Source organism: Lepisma saccharinum, chromosome 19 (genome assembly GCF_977018435.1).
Source record: "Lepisma saccharinum chromosome 19, izLepSacc3.1, whole genome shotgun sequence".
In the NCBI taxonomy this organism is placed as follows: Eukaryota; Metazoa; Arthropoda; class Insecta; order Zygentoma; family Lepismatidae; genus Lepisma; species Lepisma saccharinum.
This window is the reverse complement of record NC_139247.1, coordinates 65,126,012-65,148,053: the sequence shown is the minus strand read 5'-3', so window position 1 is coordinate 65,148,053 and position 22,042 is coordinate 65,126,012. Positions and strand designations below refer to the sequence as shown.

At 37.3% G+C, this 22,042-nt stretch overlaps 1 protein-coding gene across 2 annotated transcripts in view; it reads right to left on the bottom strand.

Moving 5' to 3' along the window:
- Positions 1 to 20,364, bottom strand: part of LOC146002901 (uncharacterized) — a 32,930-nt gene extending 12,566 nt beyond the window's left edge. For both annotated transcript variants that reach the window (XM_083140982.1, XM_083140984.1), the window contains exons 1-4: positions 20,188 to 20,364; positions 10,707 to 10,858; positions 8,276 to 8,480; positions 5,730 to 6,561 (exon numbers count right to left, since the gene is read on the bottom strand). In XM_083140982.1, the coding sequence (XP_082997108.1) occupies positions 5,730 to 6,561; positions 8,276 to 8,480; positions 10,707 to 10,858; positions 20,188 to 20,239 (1,241 nt within the window). In that variant the 5' untranslated portion in view covers positions 20,240 to 20,364. The remainder of the gene's footprint in view (positions 1 to 5,729; positions 6,562 to 8,275; positions 8,481 to 10,706; positions 10,859 to 20,187) is intronic.
- Positions 20,365 to 22,042: the final 1,678 nt, after the last annotated feature.

Sequence of the window (22,042 nt, the reverse complement as noted above, 5' to 3'; positions counted from 1 at the left end):
CAGGAGATGATAAAACATGGAATGAAGTCCCTGGGTTGCAAGGGCTCTGTAGTTCCAGTAACTATAAATGCATGCTAGGAAGCTTACTTTTCAGCACACCCTCGTATATATACTTTATTGTAGATATATTTCAGGATTGTAATGTTGTTCATTGACTTTCCAAATTACAGCTTGCAAAATTTTAACACAAAATGTTAATAAGAAATGAAGTTAGGTATACTATATTTAATGCAAAATATTGAATTTTTCACTAGTTTTGTATCTCGTAAACTAATTGAATCTCAAACAGCAGTATGTACTGCTTAACTCTGCCCACTCGCTTTCTCCCCTTCTCTACCATTATGCATGGCCTTGCTCCAGAGATTCCCAGGATAGAGTATACTATCTTCAAGAATTCAACGTTACATTAAACCCATCAAAAACAGAACAGGGAGGTGGGAGTTTTAAGAATTATGATGGATTTCTTTCATTTTTCAAACATACAGGTTAATTTAGACTTGTCAGAGCGCCCAGGGCTCCGGGAAATGCCAGAGCAAATTCAAAGGTTTACTGTATTCTTTTTTGTGTTTTCCCAAGAAGAAAAAAATAGAGACTTGAGGTTGTTAGTAGAAGTTCTGAACCAAACTTCTCAGACATATATATAACAGACATGAATGGTGAATGCAAAATTCCCATTATTGAGAAGTGTCCTCTAATTGGAAACAAACTTACAATGCAATTAAACTTGATTTTGCAACAACAAAATGTTTTATGAAAACATTCTCTCGGGCCATCAAACAGGTGAGTTGTGGAAAGGATTCCAAGCTTTTGAGAGCTAATGTCACTCGTTTCTTCTTCTACCCTGAAGTTGGGAGTGACTTTACCTCTTGAAAGCTTGGAATCCTTTCCACAACTCACCTGTTTGAGAGCCAGAGAGAAGCTGTTGATTATTTGCCGCTTGAAGATTAACTTCAAAATGTTTTATGTATTTTAATGTTTTGAATTTCTCGAAAGAACAAAATTTACCATGGATGTAAATTTTCCATATTTACTTCTAATACTTATACCCATAATTATGCAAAATATCTGTGATTTCGACATTATTCATTGTCTTTTTGTTGTTTTCATGTTTGCCAACGTAACACACGTGCCACGCACTTGACCAGATAAAAATTGTATGCATTTTTAAAACAATGAGCCTCAACAATTAGGCACTCTTCAAGGTTGAAAAATACATAAATACATCTCGCTGACATCAAATAATCACAACTACTGAGTGACAATGAAATCTGGTCCTACTGCAACACTGTTACCTCGGACTTTCAGAAATTTTCATTTCTCTTTTTCTAAGGTTGTCTGTTGTTCGGAAGTTTTAAATCTGTGCTGCAGGATAGTTTTCAGTGTATGCATCCATTATAAAGAAGTTACCTCTTCATATTCTCCCCAAGTATTCTTTGTGAGTAATGAAGGAATGTCCCTCATTCAGAGGTATCTCTTTAGTAGAAGTATTACTGTATGTCATAAAATCTATTACTTGAATACTAACTCAAATAAATTCTATACAGGGTGTCTCATAAGTAATAGCGCAAACTGACACAGGTGAAAGTACACGATAATAGAATCAAAAAAATCTCAGTAAACATGGGTCTGCAAACGAGCCGTTTTCAAGATAATCGCGAATGTGTGATTACAAGCCGCCACTGACTTCATTGTTTGTAAACGTCGTCCTAGTTGGTAAAATGCTAATAATGTGTGCGAACGTGTGGTTACAAGCAGTCATTGATTGCATTTTGTAAACACAGAGTGCTTTACTCCTTGCGCAGTCAGAGGTTTGCTGTTTGTTTACAAAACAGAACATTTCCGAGAGGTGGTACGACTTGAACCCACACATTCGCACACATTATTAGCATTTTACCAACTAGGACGACGTTTACAAAAAATGAAGCTTGTAATCACACATTTGGATTATCTCGAAAATGGTTCGTTTGCAGACCCATGTTTACTGAGACTTTTTTGCTTCTATTATCGTGTACTTTCACCTGTGTCAGTTTGAGCATTTACTTTTGAGACACCCTGTATATTCATGTGGATATTGTATTTATTCAAGTTCTATAGTACCACTGTTATTTGTAGATCGGTGATTGTTGATTCACAGTGAATGGTTCCACTTTTAACACTGCTTTACTATACTCTGTCCCGGGGATCTCTGGAGCGAGCAAAAGTAAGTCTCTGTGCAAGTAGTGACTTGAGAGGACTGTGCCAATAACCGCATGCCTGGGAATGGGATTGCATGGAGGGGAAAAAGCAACTGCAGCTAACCAGCAGCAGCATGTACTGCTTAACTCTGCCCACTCGCTTTCTCCCCTTCTCTACCAATATGCATGGCCTTGCTCCAGAGGTTCCCATGATAGAGTATACTATCTTCAGGAATTCAATGTTCAATAAATAATCATCTGTATTCAAATATTAGTCTTGAGGGAAAATGTGTATGAGGATTATTTAATGGAGGCCAAGGATTCACCATGTCCAGGATGACAAGAAAAGACTACCGAGATTTGATATGGTATGTACTATAAATGATAATTGTTGTCTGCTTATTTGAAAATACATGTTTGTGATGCACATATTGACTGGCTCCACTTTTAGATTTCCTAATGATGTTCAAACGTGCATCAAATTTAATGACGGACCATCATAAGCAGGGCTCGAAAAATCCCGGTCGCCATGGCGACTAAAATTTTCAGCCTGGTGACTGTGATCTTTTGCTGTATTATGTACGAAATTTTGAAGATTCTTTATTTCCGTGGGCGAGGTTCAGCCTGAGGCTGTTCTGCCACCTAACCTGTGGCACATGTTGCGTGCGTCTGTTGACAAAATTTCAACCTGCTAATGTTGCCATTTACATAGGATATGTACCAAAAATGGCACTTTTTCACCACTCAACCCATAAAATCGCCAGTCCAAAATCTATCAAATGCTGCACATGATCAATATCGTTCGCAAATGACAGATTGACATGGCATCAGACATCTAAGTATGACCCTTTGATAATTTCTTACATATTTTTCTCATTCAAAAATGCATTTCTGGAAAAATTTTAACACTGCCTTTTGCCAGGTATTAATTTATCTAATTTTCTGTGTGGCGTAAACTGATAATTTTTTTAGCATTGAAAAATATCTCAATGGATGAGGCTTTATAATGCAGAAAACCCGGTGTAAATATCTCTTACGCTTTTCAAGATATACATTTTCAAAGTTTTGGTTGAGCGACTTTTGAAACACTGTATGCACAATTGCTAGTAGGTGGTTTCCTGGCGCCTGATATCCAGAGCTCGCGCCTAGCTCTGAAGAAGATTTTTCGAACACTGATCATAAGCATGTCTTTCTGGACAGAAACTATTCAAGCACACGCTTTGCAAACTTGATGCTACTTGCAACAAAAAAATTGTAGCTCAAAAACTAACCAGTTTTATGTTTTTTGGAATGACAGTTAAAGGAAGAAGAAGAAAATTAAAATTTTACACAAAACTTGATCAAAGTGAAAAAAAGAATGTAGTATGCAGCAGTGGTGCATTACAACAAACATGCTAAGCTGGGTTCAAAATAGACATACTGGGAAAAAAAGAACAACAATGTATAAGAGCGGAGTGTTGAAAGCTTACAGAAAAAAATCTGAATTTTGCTTATTAGTCCAGGGGCATATGTCAATATATCTATAGTCCGTGGGTTTTTGAATGAAGGGAATATATGACTACCGGGAATATGTTGCTAGTGTGGTACACAGTAACGTACTACCAGGTGTTTTCCCCGCAATTATGGCAGAAGGCCTGTGTGACGTCATAAATCCCAAGATGGCTACCGCTTCATGCACTAAGATAATCCATCATAACTCCTTTAGTTTTCCTTGTATGTACGCATTGCTTGCATTGTAGAATTATTTTCCTGTAGTTTACCGTTATTACAAGCATAAGAAAACAGTTTTTCTTTGTGACGTTTCAGGAGAACACATGCTCCTTTCATCAGACATTTATTTTCATTTTGACTAAAGATACAGTTATAACAATGGTTAGTAGTTTTTTAAACAAAAAGAATCCGTTACATAATGGATGACATTGACAACATGTTGAAAATATTTTGTGCCCTTTTCTGCAAGGATTCTATACATATTTTACACTTTACTTGACATTCTGGCATATAAAGGGGGAAAATTACTGCCTGTGATATTTAGTTGATGCATACTATTGTGGCGTATTGCCTGTGTGACATCATACATCAAAGATGGCTGCCTCTGCAGACATTAACAAACAAAAACGACCATATCTCCTTAACTCCTTTAGGAGTAATTTTGACCAATTGTGGAAAATAGAATCCTTGCAGAAAAGGGCACAAAATATTTTCACTAGATATATCTCCATAACAGTGCGAGATATGAAAAAACTGTAAGAATCACTTTTGTTTCTTTTTCAATTCTGAACAAAACATGTATCTATAAATGTTTTTCCAAAACCACTATTAAAGGAGTTATGATGGATTTTCTTAATTAGTGCAAGAAACGGTAGCCATTTTGGATATATGACGTCACACAGGCCTTCTGCCACAATTGCGAGGAAAACACCTGGTAGTACGTTACTGTGTACCACACTAGCAACATATTACCAGTAGTCATATATTCTCTTCATCAAAAACCCATGGGATTACAAATGGCCCTGGACTATATAGTGTCAGCCCTATGGATGCTGGATGGATCAAATTTGCAGGGAAGCAAGACAAAAGACTACTCCTTGAAGGCAGATAACACCAATTCTGCATTAAAAAAAATTATGCAATATTTTCAAAAGTAGTAATTTTTTGGAAATTTTGAACATTGGGCATGTCTCACTGGATCCTAATTGTCACACGAGAGCATGTTCCTTTGTTCTTATACAAAAGTGAAATAGTATATCAACAAAAAGCGGTGGTTAAGAGTTTCAGCCCATTTTATCAGATCCATCCCACTCAGAAAATAAATGAAGAAACTTTGAATTTGCACTCATTAATAATAGCAACAATGGATACATTGTTTTGTAATTTGAGTATATCATACCTCCTACGTACACAAATGAAGAAGAAACACGGAACTGAAATAGGATGTGTAGTTTTGAAGAAATGGCATGTTAATTGCTGCTACGCGGTGCTGGTAAATATAGCTACCAGCCGTCCCGCACTTCAAGACTTTAAAAAACATGGTGAAAAATGATTTAAAATTTCAAATGCATATGAGCTAAGGGCTTTTCCACTGTAATTGGGGCATTGCAGCGTTACGTGTGTGACATTTTACACACAAAATTTAAAGTTCTAAACACAAGATTGGATAAATATATTTATATTGAATTGATTTCATACAATTATGAAGTACTTTGTGGTGTCTGCTAACAAATAAAAAAAAACTTGAGCATAACGACGTAGGCTGAATGCATGAAAAGCATTAACAAAAGTGTGTTATTTGTGCAAAGCTTTAAAAAGGCAGCAAATTTTGACTTCATTTGTCTGCATAAAAATATAGGCTGCAGATGTTAGTAACTTTTATTGGTGAAATGTGCAAATTATATGTATTCACAAACATCTAAACCTTAATGCAATTAAAAACAATAATAACTTTCATATTAATTCATTGTGTTAATTGCATTTCGTGGAATACCGCAATTGTAAATACCATAAAATTAAAATAAATAACTCTACTACAATATTTTTTTAAAAAAATATGCTCACCTTAAACGTCTGCTTTGGCTTGGCAGTGTGTGACTTATTCTATAGTCATGAGCATCCTCCTGGGGGTAGTTGGGTGGGCGTCTATGAAGAGTCATCGTCTCGTGTGGGGTAATATTCGGTTCAATATCCAAGTATCTGCTACCGTGCGCACTCTTACAATTCTCACACTCACTGCGGTAGTCATCATTGTCATCGGGGCAACTACAATTACTTTTATTCAAGTCGTTCATCACACTGAGAGTAGTGTTAAGCGGGTCCAACACCGGGCAAACCGCACCTGCACTTGCTTCTCCGCCGGCCGCCTCTTCGCCGACCGGCACGATGTGCACCATGGGATTCACGCATTCGACAACCGACGCAGGCCCTCCGGAACGCATGTCCTCGTAAAAGGCATCGGAACGGATAACTTCCACGTCGGCACTTGGCTCCGGCCTAGGTTCCCTCGCTTCACTGCTTGGTTCCGCTAAAAAAGTCACGGGGACAGTGGGTCTTTCTACGGTGCCGGAATTTCTTTCCGACCTGTGAGCAGTCCTAACCTCGGTACCACTATTTGGAGTTACGGTTATCTGAGCAGGATTCACGGCCGCCAACGCTTCGACTCGAGCGGCAGCCAATGCTTCTTCGTACGGAGGTGGTGCCTCCCCTCTTGGGAAATAGTTTTCGGGTGGTTTCCACAGAAGATAATGGGCCGGGGGCTCCTCATAATGGAATTCAATGCGATCTTCGTTGTTTAGATATCCGATGCTTCCTGGAAGATACCCCAAACTTCCAGCAATATATCCAATGCTACCTAAACTTCGTTGGTCTTCATGAAGTTGGCGATTTTGACGTCCTGCAAAAGAAAGATATGCCACACATTATTAAGCACTTCTTATTTACAAGTTAATACCGATTACATAAAACAACTTTGTTGTATTGATTACCCTACCAACACAAACACACACACACCAATACCTCCACCTAACATGTCTCGACACCTAGAACCACAACATATTTATGGTGAATAAAAGATCAAGATTTCGGTACAAAAACTGAACAGATTTCAGAATCAAAAGGAGTATATAAAATGGCATTTTGGTGTTAAAATGGTAAAAATAATCCAACATTTGACTTTAAAAACTACATTAATTTTTTCCTTTCTAATAATCCAGTTATGTGGTTGCTAAAGTATTAAGGTTATTCCTGTGTAAAGAAGTACATTTCTCCTTCTCAAATATTTACAGCAGAATTAATCAATTTTCCATGATTTGCATAACTCACATGATAATTCAGACTTTAGAAAGTGTCACATTGATTAATAAACTCTAAATTGCATGACAAAACATGGTAGGGGAGCACCTAGCATTTCTGAAAAACATGAAAAATGAACAACACAGTATGCTATTTCACATATGCATGACTATCGATTACATAAAACAATTTTGTTGTATTGATTACCACACACACATATACCTCAATACCTCCAACTAATATGTCTGATACCCATCAAACTACAATGATTTTCATATTGGTTTAATTATTTTCTTCTCACCAGTTTACTATGGATCTTAATTAGTTGTTATCTCGAGGCTTTCATTAATTAAATCTTCATCAGGATGCGTAATAACAGTAGATCTATGGTCACATGCTTAGAAGATACTGAAAATTATGTTACTTCACAACAATTTTGAGATAACAACTAACATCACAACAGTATGGTATGTAGGAATCCTTTTCTATTAAAACTTAGTCATGTGCTAAAATGGAGAACGAAATATCCAATTATATTTCATAGTTTTAGTTGTGAATGTGCAACTGTACAACAGTTCAAATTTCTAAGATTCTGGAAAACAACATGAATAAAGCAGACACCCTAGTTAACTGTCCCACTTAATTATTGATACTAGGGGCATGCAGAATGGGAAAATCAATCTGGGACAGAAGACTGTATGTTATTGGCCTGTATCGGTACAGGTATTGATTTCAAATAGTATTGGTTCAGCCCTAAAGAAAAAAGGTACTGTACAATCAGAACATGAGAATACTGAAAAATACCAATAGTTTCTTTTTCTTGAGAGAATTCCTACTTCTATGTCCCGACCATGGCTGTGTGGTCTAGGGCGTCAGACTTTGGGCTCAGGTTACGGGACGTGCACTGGTTCGGGTCTCCTAGTGGAAAGTGTACCAACTTTTCTCCTGAGATTTCGGCCAGTGTATGGGACCAATGGCTACCCACCATTGTGAGGAAATTGGGGAGCTATGAATGAATAGCCTAATGTGGTCATGGAAACCTACAACACCAACTGGGGGTTCGTTGTGCTCACCACACGTCACCCCGTAAATCGTAGGATGATCTCTCACCTCAGCTGAGGCATGCGGGAGTGAAGTTGGTAGTCAGTATCTGTAGCTAGGTGGCTTTGATTCTCAAGGGCTGTTGCGCAACAGATCTATTTCAATTGATTTTGGTGTAATCCACCCTTCTGGCTGTTCTCCCTTTCCTTCACACACACATACACACAAAACATACCCAATAACAAACAAGTAAAAACATAGTGATAAATAAATACCTCTTATTTTTCTTTGCCGCAAACGGTGAATTAAAAAGAACAATAACGACAAGGACAATATTGCAGTCACTGCGCTGGCTACAAGTCGGAGTCCCAAGTCTGTACTATTTTCATTGCCATTGCCCCCGGAAGGGGAAGTGGGCAATTTGTCATCTAAACATATAAATTCACAGCAGGAATTACCTAAACGAAATGATGTGCAATCCTGAAAAAAAAATGGCAACAATATAGAATCTACTCACCTATACAACTTTCACTTCATGAAAACAAGAATACAAGACAATCAATAAGCGACCTGTCTCCTTATATAAAAAAAAATACACCTAATAAACAGTATATTGGCATTCACAAGGAATGAAACAAAGTTTATATATAAATTATATGTAACTGAAAAGTGAAAACAACAAAAATTAAAGAGATTGATTGGTTTGCTTTATTTTACCTCGCTTTTGTCCACTTTTCGCTAATTGCGAAGATTGGGATGAGTGAGGATATGATGAAATTGATGAATTGACACTTGCAAACATCCATGCCCAGGCTGGGATTGAAACCAGGGATGTTCCTTGTGAGTGTTCCTTCATCATATCATCACTAATCCCAATCTTTGCAATTAGCTAAAAGTGGCAGAAATGCAAAGTAAAATATACCCAAACAATCAACTTAATATATATGCTAACATTTTTAATGTGTGTTATGATTTCTTTAATGCAAAACATGGCATAATTTATGTTATATTACTCAGAAAATATTAACCTTCACAAACAATATAATGCTTATTTGCTGAAAAATAATTTGTTAAAAAATAACGCCCTCCCCCCAAAAAAACATGAATCGGTCGGTCGCAAGAGTAACAAAAATGTAAAAAAAATATCTATCACATAACAAATGGGCATATCAAGATGATCTACTCAAATTTCTTAGAAGGTATCCTCAGCAACATTTTACTATTAGGAACATTTTTACTTCTTACCCAGAAGCACAGCAATACCAAGGTGAAATTGTCACACGAGTAACACAGAGGCAACAGGTGTCCATAAAGAAAAAATGTACTGACGTAAGCAAATTCAACCATGGGCAGATAGTTGGGATCCTACAGGAATAGTTCCAGTATCTCGGAAACACTGCTCTTGGCTGTTCCCATACCACGGTATGAAGGATGTACCAAGACTGGATAAACCTTGCGCAGCCATTCAGCAAAAAATCACATACCAGCTGGCCACGTGTGGTTGATTTGAAAGGCAAACATTGGGTGTCACATTTGATATCTCAGCAGTCACATTTGATATCTCAGAAATGATGAACAACACTGAAGCATTTGACTCATCAGTACAACAGTTTGGAAGTATAACAAATTTCCACATTGGACATGTGATGTAGCTTTCATCGACTAGGGTTCAACAGTCATAAACCAACAAAGTGTCGCTGTTGACTCGACGTCATGGAAACTGCACCTATGAGCCAGCACCATCGTCGTTCAACAGGCTGGTGGTGGACGTGTTATGGCCTGGGGAACGTTGTCCTGGAATGCTTTCAGACTGTTGGTCATCATACTACAGCACTTGAATGCTACAGGAACCTGTTGACTAAATGCAGCCACACCACCAGTGCAATGTTTCAACAGGACAACACACCCTGTAAGCAGGCTCAGATCATTTCGGAGTGATTGAAGGACCATGGCAATGAATTCTCCACACTGCCTTGGCCACAAAACTTATCTGACACTGAACATGGCTGGGATATGAAGGCTGCGAGGTCTGCTTCCATGCCACTGCATAACGTGTCAACTGGCGGAGCCACAGCAACAGGCATGGTTCCAGTTGAATGTTTGCCACCTTGTTGATTCTATTCCCTGACGTCTGCAATTCAGGACAGTCAAAAAAAAGGTGGCCTAACAAGCAGAACATACCTTTTTAAAAATTAATTTTTGTTATACTGGTTGCGAGCTAATTGTTAATTGGATTTGTAAAAAGATGGGAGGGGAGAGTTTGGATGGCTAATCAGGACTGGACCTAGAGTTTACAGTGGAATCGAACTATTGTGCAATTTGCTCCACCAGGTATTGAACCCAGCAAAAGGGGGGGGGGGGGCATAATAAATTTGCATCTAAGGTGGATTTTATTATTCAAAGCAGCACAGGTAAAGAGTATAGTATAACTTGGTAGACTAACAAATATAACTAATAAAAACAAGTGATAATTTTTGTATTATTAACTTCATAGATTGTAATCATCATAAATAGATCTTTATTTGTATCCAAAGATGCACACTACTCATATTCATAGTGTTTCCACCTTAAACATACTACAAGCATCAGCGATTGGCACCTGAGCTATCCTGTGAACAGCAAGAAATTCAATCACTACATGTTGCTTAAATTGCAAATTCTCTCAGATCTAACATGCTGAAATGTGACTTTTAAAGTTTCAGTTACCTGTGGTGGTGAACACAGGACAGCTTTACACCACTTTGGATTTCCACTGTCACATACACAAAGTGTGCAAGTGTCAGGTCCAGGAACAAAGTGTATCCCACTGGGTATTGTTCTGCCGTTCAGGTCTTGACACTCCTCTGTAGAGGCTGCATCTGAAATATTAACAAATCCAAGCACATAAAACATTAGCCTAAGTTTTAGTATTGCATGTGTATTCTATTCTAATTAAGTGCATTACAATTATATTATTACATTTCAAAAGGTGCTACAGTGTAAATATTGAACTTTTATAATTGGAAATACTAGATAGGCTAAATGACAATCATCTCATTGTTATCTATTGTATCAATTATATCAAAATTAAAAAGGATTTAAACTGTTGTATAATTTGTTAGCTATATTGCAAACAGAAGTAAAAACTGAACATTCATACATATTTTAAATGACAATCATCTGATTGTTGCATATTGCTGTCATCTTGGAACGTAAAAAGATGTTTGTTTTCTAAGAAACAATTCCCTTTTAAACTGCCCATTAAATAATTCAAAATCTGAATTCATTTTAATAATTTTCACAATGGGGTCAAATTTGACCCCAGGTGGCCTTTCGCGTAATAATTGAGGCTGGTTCTTTATAGGTTCAGGTGTCTAGTTGTCACCTATTCACAGTGTTGATTACAAATTGTAACATGAAGAAACACTAAGTAACAACTAGATATTAAAGTTTTATCCCGGAAGATTAATGAAAAATTGGTAAGAATGTACAATACAGAGAATATCTCCAATTTCTATCCTACTTCTTATACTCACTAAATATGCAGTCCTGGTAAAGTATCTGGTGTTAAGATTTAGGGATGACGTGTAGAAATTGTACACTTACATCTACAGGGAGGTTATTTCAGTCGTTCACCGCCAGAGTGACGGCCGTTCGGCGGACTCTTCATGCAACAGGTCCCGGCAAATTGCATTACAGGAAGTCCGTAACAGAAACCGCTTGTTTTGTAATGTTTCCACTTTTCACAATTACAGTTACAATTACAATTGAAATAAGCACGTACCTTGTCGCAAGGATGCTGTGTGTGTGTGGAAAAGGTGTCCTCCCAAATACAAATATTTCTGGCACCTTATTTCTGACAGAAAATCTTAGATTAGACATCGCTACTTTATCCTCAGTTGTCGCGACAGCGCCGGCAGCTTATCGGGGGTTGGGTGAGTTGTCAGCCGCGAGAGGGCGATTCATACTGCACGTGTCGGCAGTGATGCCAACCGTAGGGACATGTCCCTAAGCATAGGGACTTTTCACTAAATTTCGCCCGCGTAGGAACGTAGGGACAGATTTTGCCAAATGAGGGAAAACGTAGGTACTTTTTTCAATCTTGGTAAATGACATTTTATGAATTAGTTTATCTGGATACTTTAGCGAAGAGGAGAAAAAAGAACTAACTAACAAATCTCCATCAGAATTTTGGAACATGTTATCGGTTGCCAAAAACTTTCAAGGCAAGTTCCTTTTTGAAAACATTTCCACTCTCGCGAAAATAGTGCTAACATTGCCACATTCTAAAGCGGAAACGGAAAGAATATTTTCAATGTTAAGTGATACAAAAACAAAAAAGGGAAATAAAATGGGACCAGAATTGTTAAAGACTGCAGGAAATACAGCATCACCAACCAACATCTATCTCTGCACAGCAGCAGCATGTATGACTTCAAATAACATAATCAACAGTAAACGACTCAACGTTATTCATTAGGTGTGTGCGGGATCCTTTACTTTAAAAAGTCGTTAATTCTCGACGTTTTCTGCCTTGTAAGTTTCTGGAACTTATCGAAAATTGTAAGTTTTTATTCTAGAAATGCAAAAACAATCACTTAAAGTGAAAATGACTTTTAAAATTCGAGATTTCCAGTGCTTCGGGAAATTTCGAACATTTCCCGTCCCGAAAATTTTCCGACTTGGTCGGGAAATTGCAAATTTTTCAGTCCCGAATGTCGGGATTTAAAAAAATTACCGTCCCGATCCCGTCCCGACCCAAAAAATTCTGTCCCGCACACCCCTATTATTCATTAAGGCAAGAATTTACAATACCGGACCCTTCTGTAATTTCTATGCTACGTCTTATACTCACGAAATAATTATTCGTGATGATTTATCTCAAGTTAACATGTTGGGGTGAGGGGGAAAAAATGTTAATTAACGTGTAGAAGTTGTAAAATAAGCATGTCAATTCTCGCAATGATTCTCCGTATACAAGTATGGTAGCCATATTTGTTGATATGAACAAATTACAATTAGTTACGCTGTCTACAGCGTTGCCACACTGTTGATTTCATACTTGGAGAGCATGGATTGTGTAAGAATAGCGGAAGAGAACAGTAAAAAAGTTGTTAATGTTATACAGATTGTTAGGTGGAGTGTGCAGGAGGGCTAATTAATAAACTTATTCATTTCAGTATATTGCCCAAAGAACGTGCTTACATGTGACAGCGACAATCACGATGTAGAAGAACTGATTTGATTACAGGTAAATTTGGCAACATTACATCAATCATAAAATTACAGGATACTAAAATGGCGTCTTCGATGATGTTAAAGTGCTACGAAAAAAATATTTTTTATCGGTTCGTAATCACAATTACCGCAAAACCATTCAGGAATAGCCCCACTGAGCATTCTCGGTAAGGTTAGGTTAAGTTAGGTTAGGCAAGGCAAACATAGTTAAAATTTGGGCTCGAGAAACGGGTAGCCCAACAAACCATTGACGGATAGCCCCACGAACCATTCAGGTACAAAAAAGGTAAAGTGTTCCCCTGTGCATAGCACCACGCCATGAAGGCGTATAGGGGGTGTGAGGGTAACGCCCCACACTTTCTTGATCCGGTCGTGAGTGGGGGTGATGTGATCAGCATCACGCCCCTGACCGCCTTTACCCCCCAGGGTTTCCCCCAGGTACCCATGTTATTCGACGCTGGGTAGGCACCGGGGCCGCTTCCAGGTACGGTTAGGTTAAGTTAGGATAGGCAAATGTAAATTCGCTCCTTCATTAATTGTGGAAGCACCGAGCAGAAAGATTTGGTAAGTAAATGTGTATATTTTATCTTCTGTTTTGCATGCTCATGAGGTGATAATTTTTTTAGTCGCTTTACTTGGCGTAGGGACATTTGGTCAGTTGTAGGGACATTTTGACTACGTCTGTAGGGACATTGCCGAAAAATGGTTAGCAACACTGTCGGCTACCAGACGTCAGTGTACGTTCATGTTCACTTCTGTTTGCGTTTATCAGTACACGTGTTGCTTATACTGTGTTATTGTAATGTGCTACTCATGGCCAGTGCTTTATTGTGTGTTAATTGTTATTCATTCATTAGTTATGTCGTTAAACAAATATAGTCTTGAACAGAGAGTTTTTATGTACGATAATTACGTGAAAACGAATTCTTGCAGAAAAGTGGTCAGGGAATTACGATAGACAGGATCTCTTGAACCTAAGAAACGTGTTGTATTGCTGTTAAATAGTTTTTCTTGTATGTACGCATTGCTTGCATGATAGAATTATTTTCCTGTAGTTTACGGTTATTACAAGCATAAGAAAACAGTTTTTTCTTTGTGACGTTTCAGGAGAACACACGCTCCTTTCATCAGACATTTATTTTCATTTTGACTAAAGATACAGTTATAACAATGGTTAGTAATTTTTAAACAAAAAGAATCTGTTATATAATGGATGTTGTCAATGTTACATTGTTGTAATATAGCAACTTAACTGTGAAAAAAGCAGTCTATTTTATTTTTATTTTAGAATTTTTTAAATTATGAATCCCAAATATCATCAGGTAATTCAAATTCATCATTGTTTTCACAAAGTCTCTTGATGTTTTCTGTTACATTAAATTTTAAAGATGGTGGCTTACTCCATTTGTGAAAAAGAAAACTCCACACTGGATCTATGTTACCATTTTCATTATTTAATTTATTCCAGTGTTCTTCTGCAATGAAGGAGGCTTCCCAGACATTCAACTCTGTGTTTCCCGTTAATCTTTTTAAAACCCTTCTCTTTTTAATCAAATGCTTCTCTTCGATGATATGAGTTGACAAACCTGTTCTTGGGTTTAGATTTATAATGTCCAAATCATGTTCGTGCCATCTTATTGCCATTTTCCTTGCTGTTTGTCCCACATAATCTTTTGAACATGAACAACTTATATTATATATTCCTGTGGTTTCCACATCTGGTAGCGAGTTTCTCATTTTGAATTCATTAAATGTACATTCCAAACTTCTTGGTGATTTAAAAACAATTTTGAAATTAAAACTTCTAAAAATTTTTGCAATTTTATGTGAGAATCCCTTGTGGAATGGAATGCACACAAATTTCTTTTCAACAGATTTTTCATCTTTGTCTGTATTTCTCTTTTCCTTTAGTTTTCTTGCAACTTGTTTTTTGATCACCAAGAAGTTTGGAATGTACATTTAATGAATTCAAAATGAGAAACTCGCTACCAGATGTGGAAACCACAGGAATATATAATATAAGTTGTTCATGTTCAAAAGATTATGTGGGACAAACAGCAAGGAAAATGGCAATAAGATGGCACGAACATGATTTGGACATTATAAATCTAAACCCAAGAACAGGTTTGTCAACTCATATCATCGAAGAGAAGCATTTGATTAAAAAGAGAAGGGTTTTAAAAAGATTAACGGGAAACACAGAGTTGAATGTCTGGGAAGCCTCCTTCATTGCAGAAGAACACTGGAATAAATTAAATAATGAAAATGGTAACATAGATCCAGTGTGGAGTTTTCTTTTTCACAAATGGAGTAAGCCACCATCTTTAAAATTTAATGTAACAGAAAACATCAAGAGACTTTGTGAAAACAATGATGAATTTGAATTACCTGATGATATTTGGGATTCATAATTTAAAAAATTCTAAAATAAAAATAAAATAGACTGCTTTTTTCACAGTTAAGTTGCTATATTACAACAATGTAACATTGACAACATCCATTATATAACAGATTCTTTTTGTTTAAAAATTACTAACCATTGTTATAACTGTATCTTTAGTCAAAATGAAAATAAATGTCTGATGAAAGGAGCGTGTGTTCTCCTGAAACGTCACAAAGAAAAAACTGTTTTCTTATGTTTGTAATAACCGTAAACTACAGGAAAATAAAATTATTGCTGTTAAAGGAGGTCATTTTCAACATCTCTTATAACACAGGAGGTTAGTGATCATCATTATTATTACTTTTAAATATCATTTTACGCTTTCGGTTTGCTTTATGCGCCGGGATGCTGTCTTCCCTTTCTGACAACTGACGATAAAGTAACGATGTCTAATCTAAGGATTTCTGTCAGAAATAAGGTGCCAGAAATATTTGTATTTGGGAGGACACCTTTTCCACACACACACAGCATCCTTGCGACAAGGTACGTGCTTATTTCAATTGTAATTGTAACTGTAATTGTGAAAAGTGGAAACATTACAAAACAAGCGGTTTCTGTTACGGACTTCCTGAACGCAATTTGCAGGGACCTGTTGCATGAAGAGCCCGCCGAACGGCCGTCACTCTGGCGGTGAACGACTGAAATAACCTCCCTGTATATAGGTTGCGAAATTACGTTCTTCATTACTGCGATCATTCTCCATACAGAAACATAGGAACCATGTTTGATGATATGAACAAGTGACATTCGGCATTCGTTGCGCTGTCTACAGCGTTGCCACACTGTTGCTTCGTTACTTGCAGATCATTAATTATTGAAGCATGGCAGAACAGAGGTAAGTTTGGCAATGGTGTTCAAGCGTTCGTCTAGAAAAATGGCATCTTGCGCAGTGAGGAAGCTAGTACTACAATACTTATATTTTGTTACAATATGTTCTCATTGGCAAAACAGTTAACTGATATCGCCACGAACCACTTCCGGTACGGTAAGGGTAAGAAAGTATCTCCAATTTCGTTAATATTTGGTATATTAACTACTTTTGGCCTTCTAATCAGTACATTATGCACGGGTAGCCCCACGAACCATGCACGGGTAGCCCCACAAACCATTCACGGATAGCCCCAGAAACCATTTCCGGTTAGGTCAGGCAAGCTTAGTTAAAATTTTGTTCGTAAAACAATGCAATACAGCTCTAAAAAAAATCCAATTATATCGGCTTTTTTCCCGATTTGCACACGTGACCTCTGCAATTTAACAACAGATTCGTGATTAGAAGGCCAAATTTAGTTAGTATACCAAATATTAACAAAATTGGAGACATTCTCTATATTGTCAATTCAATCCGAAAACTTTTTATGCTGCAAAAGGAAGTGAGCAATTGAGCACCCCACCCCTACTTGGGAACACATTGAATGAAATATTAGTCATTCCTTTACAAATTGCTTCATACATGCATTTATAAGATGAACAGGATAGGTATTTCTTAATGTGCAAAATTTTTTGACAAACAACAGACGAATTAATGCCTTAACAAATATGCCATAGTATATTTCACAAAGACCATAGCTTTCATCTTCTTTAGTCAAATACTTAAACAAATCCCATGCAGGTACATGAACAAAGAAAAGAAGCATTTATTCATTATCTAGCTTATGTGTACTTAAGATCACTAACATTTGTGTAAAAATAGCTGTCCTACCAAAAAATTAATGTCAAAACCAGTGGCGGTCCCTGCATGAACAGAGAGAACAGGCTGTTCCCTTCTACTTATCACCCTTTTTAGCTATTTAAATTATCTATAACAACATTATAAGAACACTTCTTTCTTCCGAAATCAACACGCCGAAGAAAAACTTTCACCGGGACTGGATGTTCGTATACTTCACCTACCCTCGTCGTTCCACCCTCTGCTGCCTGACACCAAGTATTTACGAACACGTGCAAGGTAAACGATCCTCATGGTTCCACCTCCCACCATGGAAGCTGAACACTCTAGCTGTTCCCTACGAGAGATATAGCTAATTTGTTTTCCTTCGAGTTTTTGCTATGTGCTAAAGTTTAATTGTGTCGTAGTGATAGTTTTGAGTGTAGTAAGTATATATTTTCTGACTCTCATTGCTAACTTGCATCTGCCATTCATAACGAACTGATTATTCTACAGTCTAAGCGTCTGCTAAATGCCTTGGCTAAATGCTGCGAAATAGCTTCCGTGGGAACAGCTCGCGTCCATCTGTTCCAACAGCTCCAAGATGCACGAAGTGGCAGGACAAGAAAGCGAATGTATGTTGCGAGCGTAAGGTTGCGAATGTTGTATGATCGACCGGCTAAAGACGAAAGCTTATAGTTCATTGAACTTTACAGAAAAGACAGCACACCAACACCTATCCTAACCAAATTAAAAATTAAACGAAATCATACATAAGGCATTTTCAAACAAGTTACTACAACTCTGTAAAATGATTAACTGGATACTCTTCCAGTGGCAAATTATTGTTGTCCTTGTTTGTTCCCGAGAAGGGAGTTTCAAACAGTTCGGGTTTTGTCACAATTTCTAAATCTAACAGACGTCATGAAAAAACTCAGCCATCTGATTGCCATTATTGCATTGAGGACGTTTGAATTACAAGAATGCTCAACTCTACAAAAAAATGTCAACTTACTCTACAAATAGAGGGATGAAACTGGTTTGGACAAAACATTTTTTTTCTCTGTTCACTCATAAATTGATTTTATTAATTTTATCTTTGTTGCGCATCAACAATTTTGTTTTTAATGTTTTCTTTACATCATATTTGCTTTAACATTGCTATTGTCATAATTTTAACGTGCTTTATGTAAATCACTACTGACAATTTGCAACATATGTATCGTATGTTTATATGGTTAATTTCAATAAGGGTTGAATTTTGCTTCGTCTACTGTATTATTTATTTATTTATTTCACCTATAACAGAGCTTTCGCTCCAATTACAATAGGCTTACATATATATATATTTTAAACAATTAAAAAATTATAATTCCAACAATACAAAAACAATAGAAGAAAAAGGAGAGCAAAACTACAATAATCGTTTCATAAAAAACACCAGCACAAGTATTCTAGAGAACATAAATCCAAAAATGATATTCACTAAGGTAGAACAAGGTACATGTCTATATACAGACTGAGGCATTTATAACAACAGGTTTGGGAGGGGAGGGGCAAGTGCAGGTCACCTGTTCCCCTGCCTGATTTAGCACCGCACGCCACTGGCCAAAACATTTCTTACTGGATTATTCATTGAATAACCAAAAAGTTGTTGGAACGAGTTTACAATACTGGACCACTGTCCAATTTCTATAAAATTTCGCCTACTCACTAATTGTTAACTCCTAATCACGAATCTGCATGTAATAATTGGCGGTCAAGTATGGAAATCGAGACAAAAAATGAAATATACTATGTTTGCTTAACGTAACGTAACTATCATAAGAACAATAGCTCCACGGAAAACGCTATTTTCTCAACATGAAGAAATCAACAAGGTATAGTTCTCTTAGCTAAAATATTATTTTTTCTTTGTATTTATGCTAATGGAACCTAACCTAACCTCGTAGGCATTCCTCATCTGATGTCAGCAAGATTGTTGTGCGCAAAGGAAGACCATTAACGAATTGCAAAAGAAATATGGTTCCAAATTGCTGGGTATGGACAATCACTGTGGTAAATCGCAAGGTTATTTTACAAGTTCTACACATAAATGTACAATTTTATCAAGTGATCGCCAAATATGAACTACAGATACATCATCAGGACACCGAAAGTAGTAAGTAGGCGAAATTTTATAGTAATTGGAGAGTGGTCTGGTATTGTAAACTCATGCCAAGTTGTTAAATCCATCTTATGAAAAGTAAAGTTACTGACCATTATTTTTATGTCTAAATATTAGTAATGGTACATAAATTTTGAGATACTGTTAGCGCAATCCTGAGGAAATAAATCGACTTTGTACTAAACTTATCTTGCTTATTTAATTGTGGACATGGTTAAGACTTCAGGGGTGAGAGATGGACACATTAAATACATCCTTAGTTCCATGACAATCAAATCGAAATCACCAATTCTCTGAAAAACAAATACACACGAACGAACACACAGGGATAGATCGAGAGATAAGCAGAGTAGGATAACAACATTGTAATAACAGAGAGAGAGATAGAAAAGAGAATAAGAGTTGGAACACACTTATATAATCTTGTTCTGAAAGTAAAGTTTTTGGATGTTCCAGTTTGGGAGAATTTTGACATAATCGAAAACTGTACAATCCTTCAATTTAATCCTGCAATCTTCAATCTAAATAAAAATAACACATTCTAAGGGTTTACACTTAAAGAAAGGGTTTACACTTACAGAAAGAGAGGAATATATTGCCAAACTTAGATAACACAATTAAAAGAAAAATCTTGCTTCAACGTCAAATTGAACTTTGAAGTGGGATAAGTAGGGTCACTCTAAATCCATTGCTATACAAGCTTTCTTATACTTACCTGAAATGCCAAAAAGGTATGTACTTCCCAACAGTAAAAAATTTGCAATCATTTTCAAATGCCAGTATTTTCGGTGTTTCTACCTTGACATGGATCACCTCATTTTGTATTTCACATTCGTATACTTTAATATTTCTCCTCCCGACGCCATTTTCAGTAACACCAGCGGAAGGCTTCTGCAAGTTAACTCTGATCAGTAGCAGATATATATTGGAACACACTGCAGTAACCCCAGAACCACAACGTTTATTCGTCAATGCCAAAATTTGATGTTAGAAGGAACCAAGTATTTAACATCACCAATGAAAAGCCAGGTTTCAAATATGATCTTGAATTAAAGGAAGGTTATAGCTGCAAATTATTTTCTCCGTTCTTTCTGCTGACGAAGTTCAAGAGATATACAGGGTGTCCCAATGAAAATGTATACACAAGGGGTTTGCGGGACAGAATTTTTTGTATCGGGACGGGATCGGGACAGGGAAATATTTTAAATCCCGACATTCTAGACGGAAAATATTAGAAATTTCCCGAAGCCCTGGAAATTTCGAATTCTACAAGTCATTTTCATATTAAGTGATTGTTTTGCATTTCTGGAATAAAAAAAGCAGTTTCCGATAAGTTCCAGAGACTTGCAAATGCAGAAAACGTCGAGAATTAACGACTTTTTAAAATGACCATTCGATATTTCCCGACTGCTCGGGATCCCGAAAAGTCGGAAAGTCATTTCCCGAAGTCGGGATCGGGACTGGAATTTTTTTCCCGATCACGGTCCCGACTTTTCGGGATCCCGCACACTCCTAATGATTACACTTACAGCGTCAGTGTTTATTAAGATACCGTTCATTTTCAAAATAATCTACACTTCTACAGGCACGAATATTTTTCTTTGTCAAACACCTGACCATCAGTTTGCACATCTTGCCAAATAGCACACTCACAAAACCGCACTCTCTCTCTCTCTCTCTCCGGTCCGTATCATCTGCGTACTCTTCTTCAAATGTCAATGTAACTCTTCCGATGTAAATGCTTCACGACCCATTTGCCACACAGAGTTTACTGAAATCTGGTGATACCATTCCATTAATTTATGCTTCGGGTTTCATTGATTAGGGCATTACCATTTCGTGCAAGCGAAAAATGGAAAACGTCCGACTCCAATCCCTCTGTTGGACCTCCCTAATTTCGGTGTTTATAATCCGGAGTTGGAATCGGGGTCGAGAAAGCCAGAAAACAAAAGCAACGGGATTCGATGCACTGACCACACATCACCCAACAAAGAAGCGGTGTCTAAGTCGCCCGTGGGACGGCTGCTAGCGCGCCGGGCCGTGCGAGCGCGTCTGGCGGCAAACTGGACCCGCGGAACTGCAACAGCTAGCTATGCAATAAGATATACATTAACAGTTACAGTTAAAATGAGCTCGTACCTTGTTACAAGAGGTTTTGGAAATGTTGTCCTCCTACATCTACACACTTACAGCATCTCTTTAAGAAATTTTCACTAACACATGTCCGTCAGTAAATTTTCACAAATTGCTTCAATTTCTCTTTTGATGTTTTCTTTCAATTCTTCTAATGTGTGGCAAAAGCTTGGTAGCTCGTCATGCAGGAGTCATGGTAATGTATGTTTCTTGTGCAAGGCGCCGGAGGGATTCTTGAGGAGTTTCTTAAAATTGTGCTTCAACGTCGTCTACTTTCTCCAGGAACCACACGCTGTATCACCTTTTGCTTCTTATCAAGAACAGACCATGTTACCGTACATTTGTTCATAAGTTTTCGAACACTGTCTCTGTGTGGAACAGGAACATCTAGGAATTCTGCTGCAAAACACCTAACTTACCTACAAGAATTCGTAATG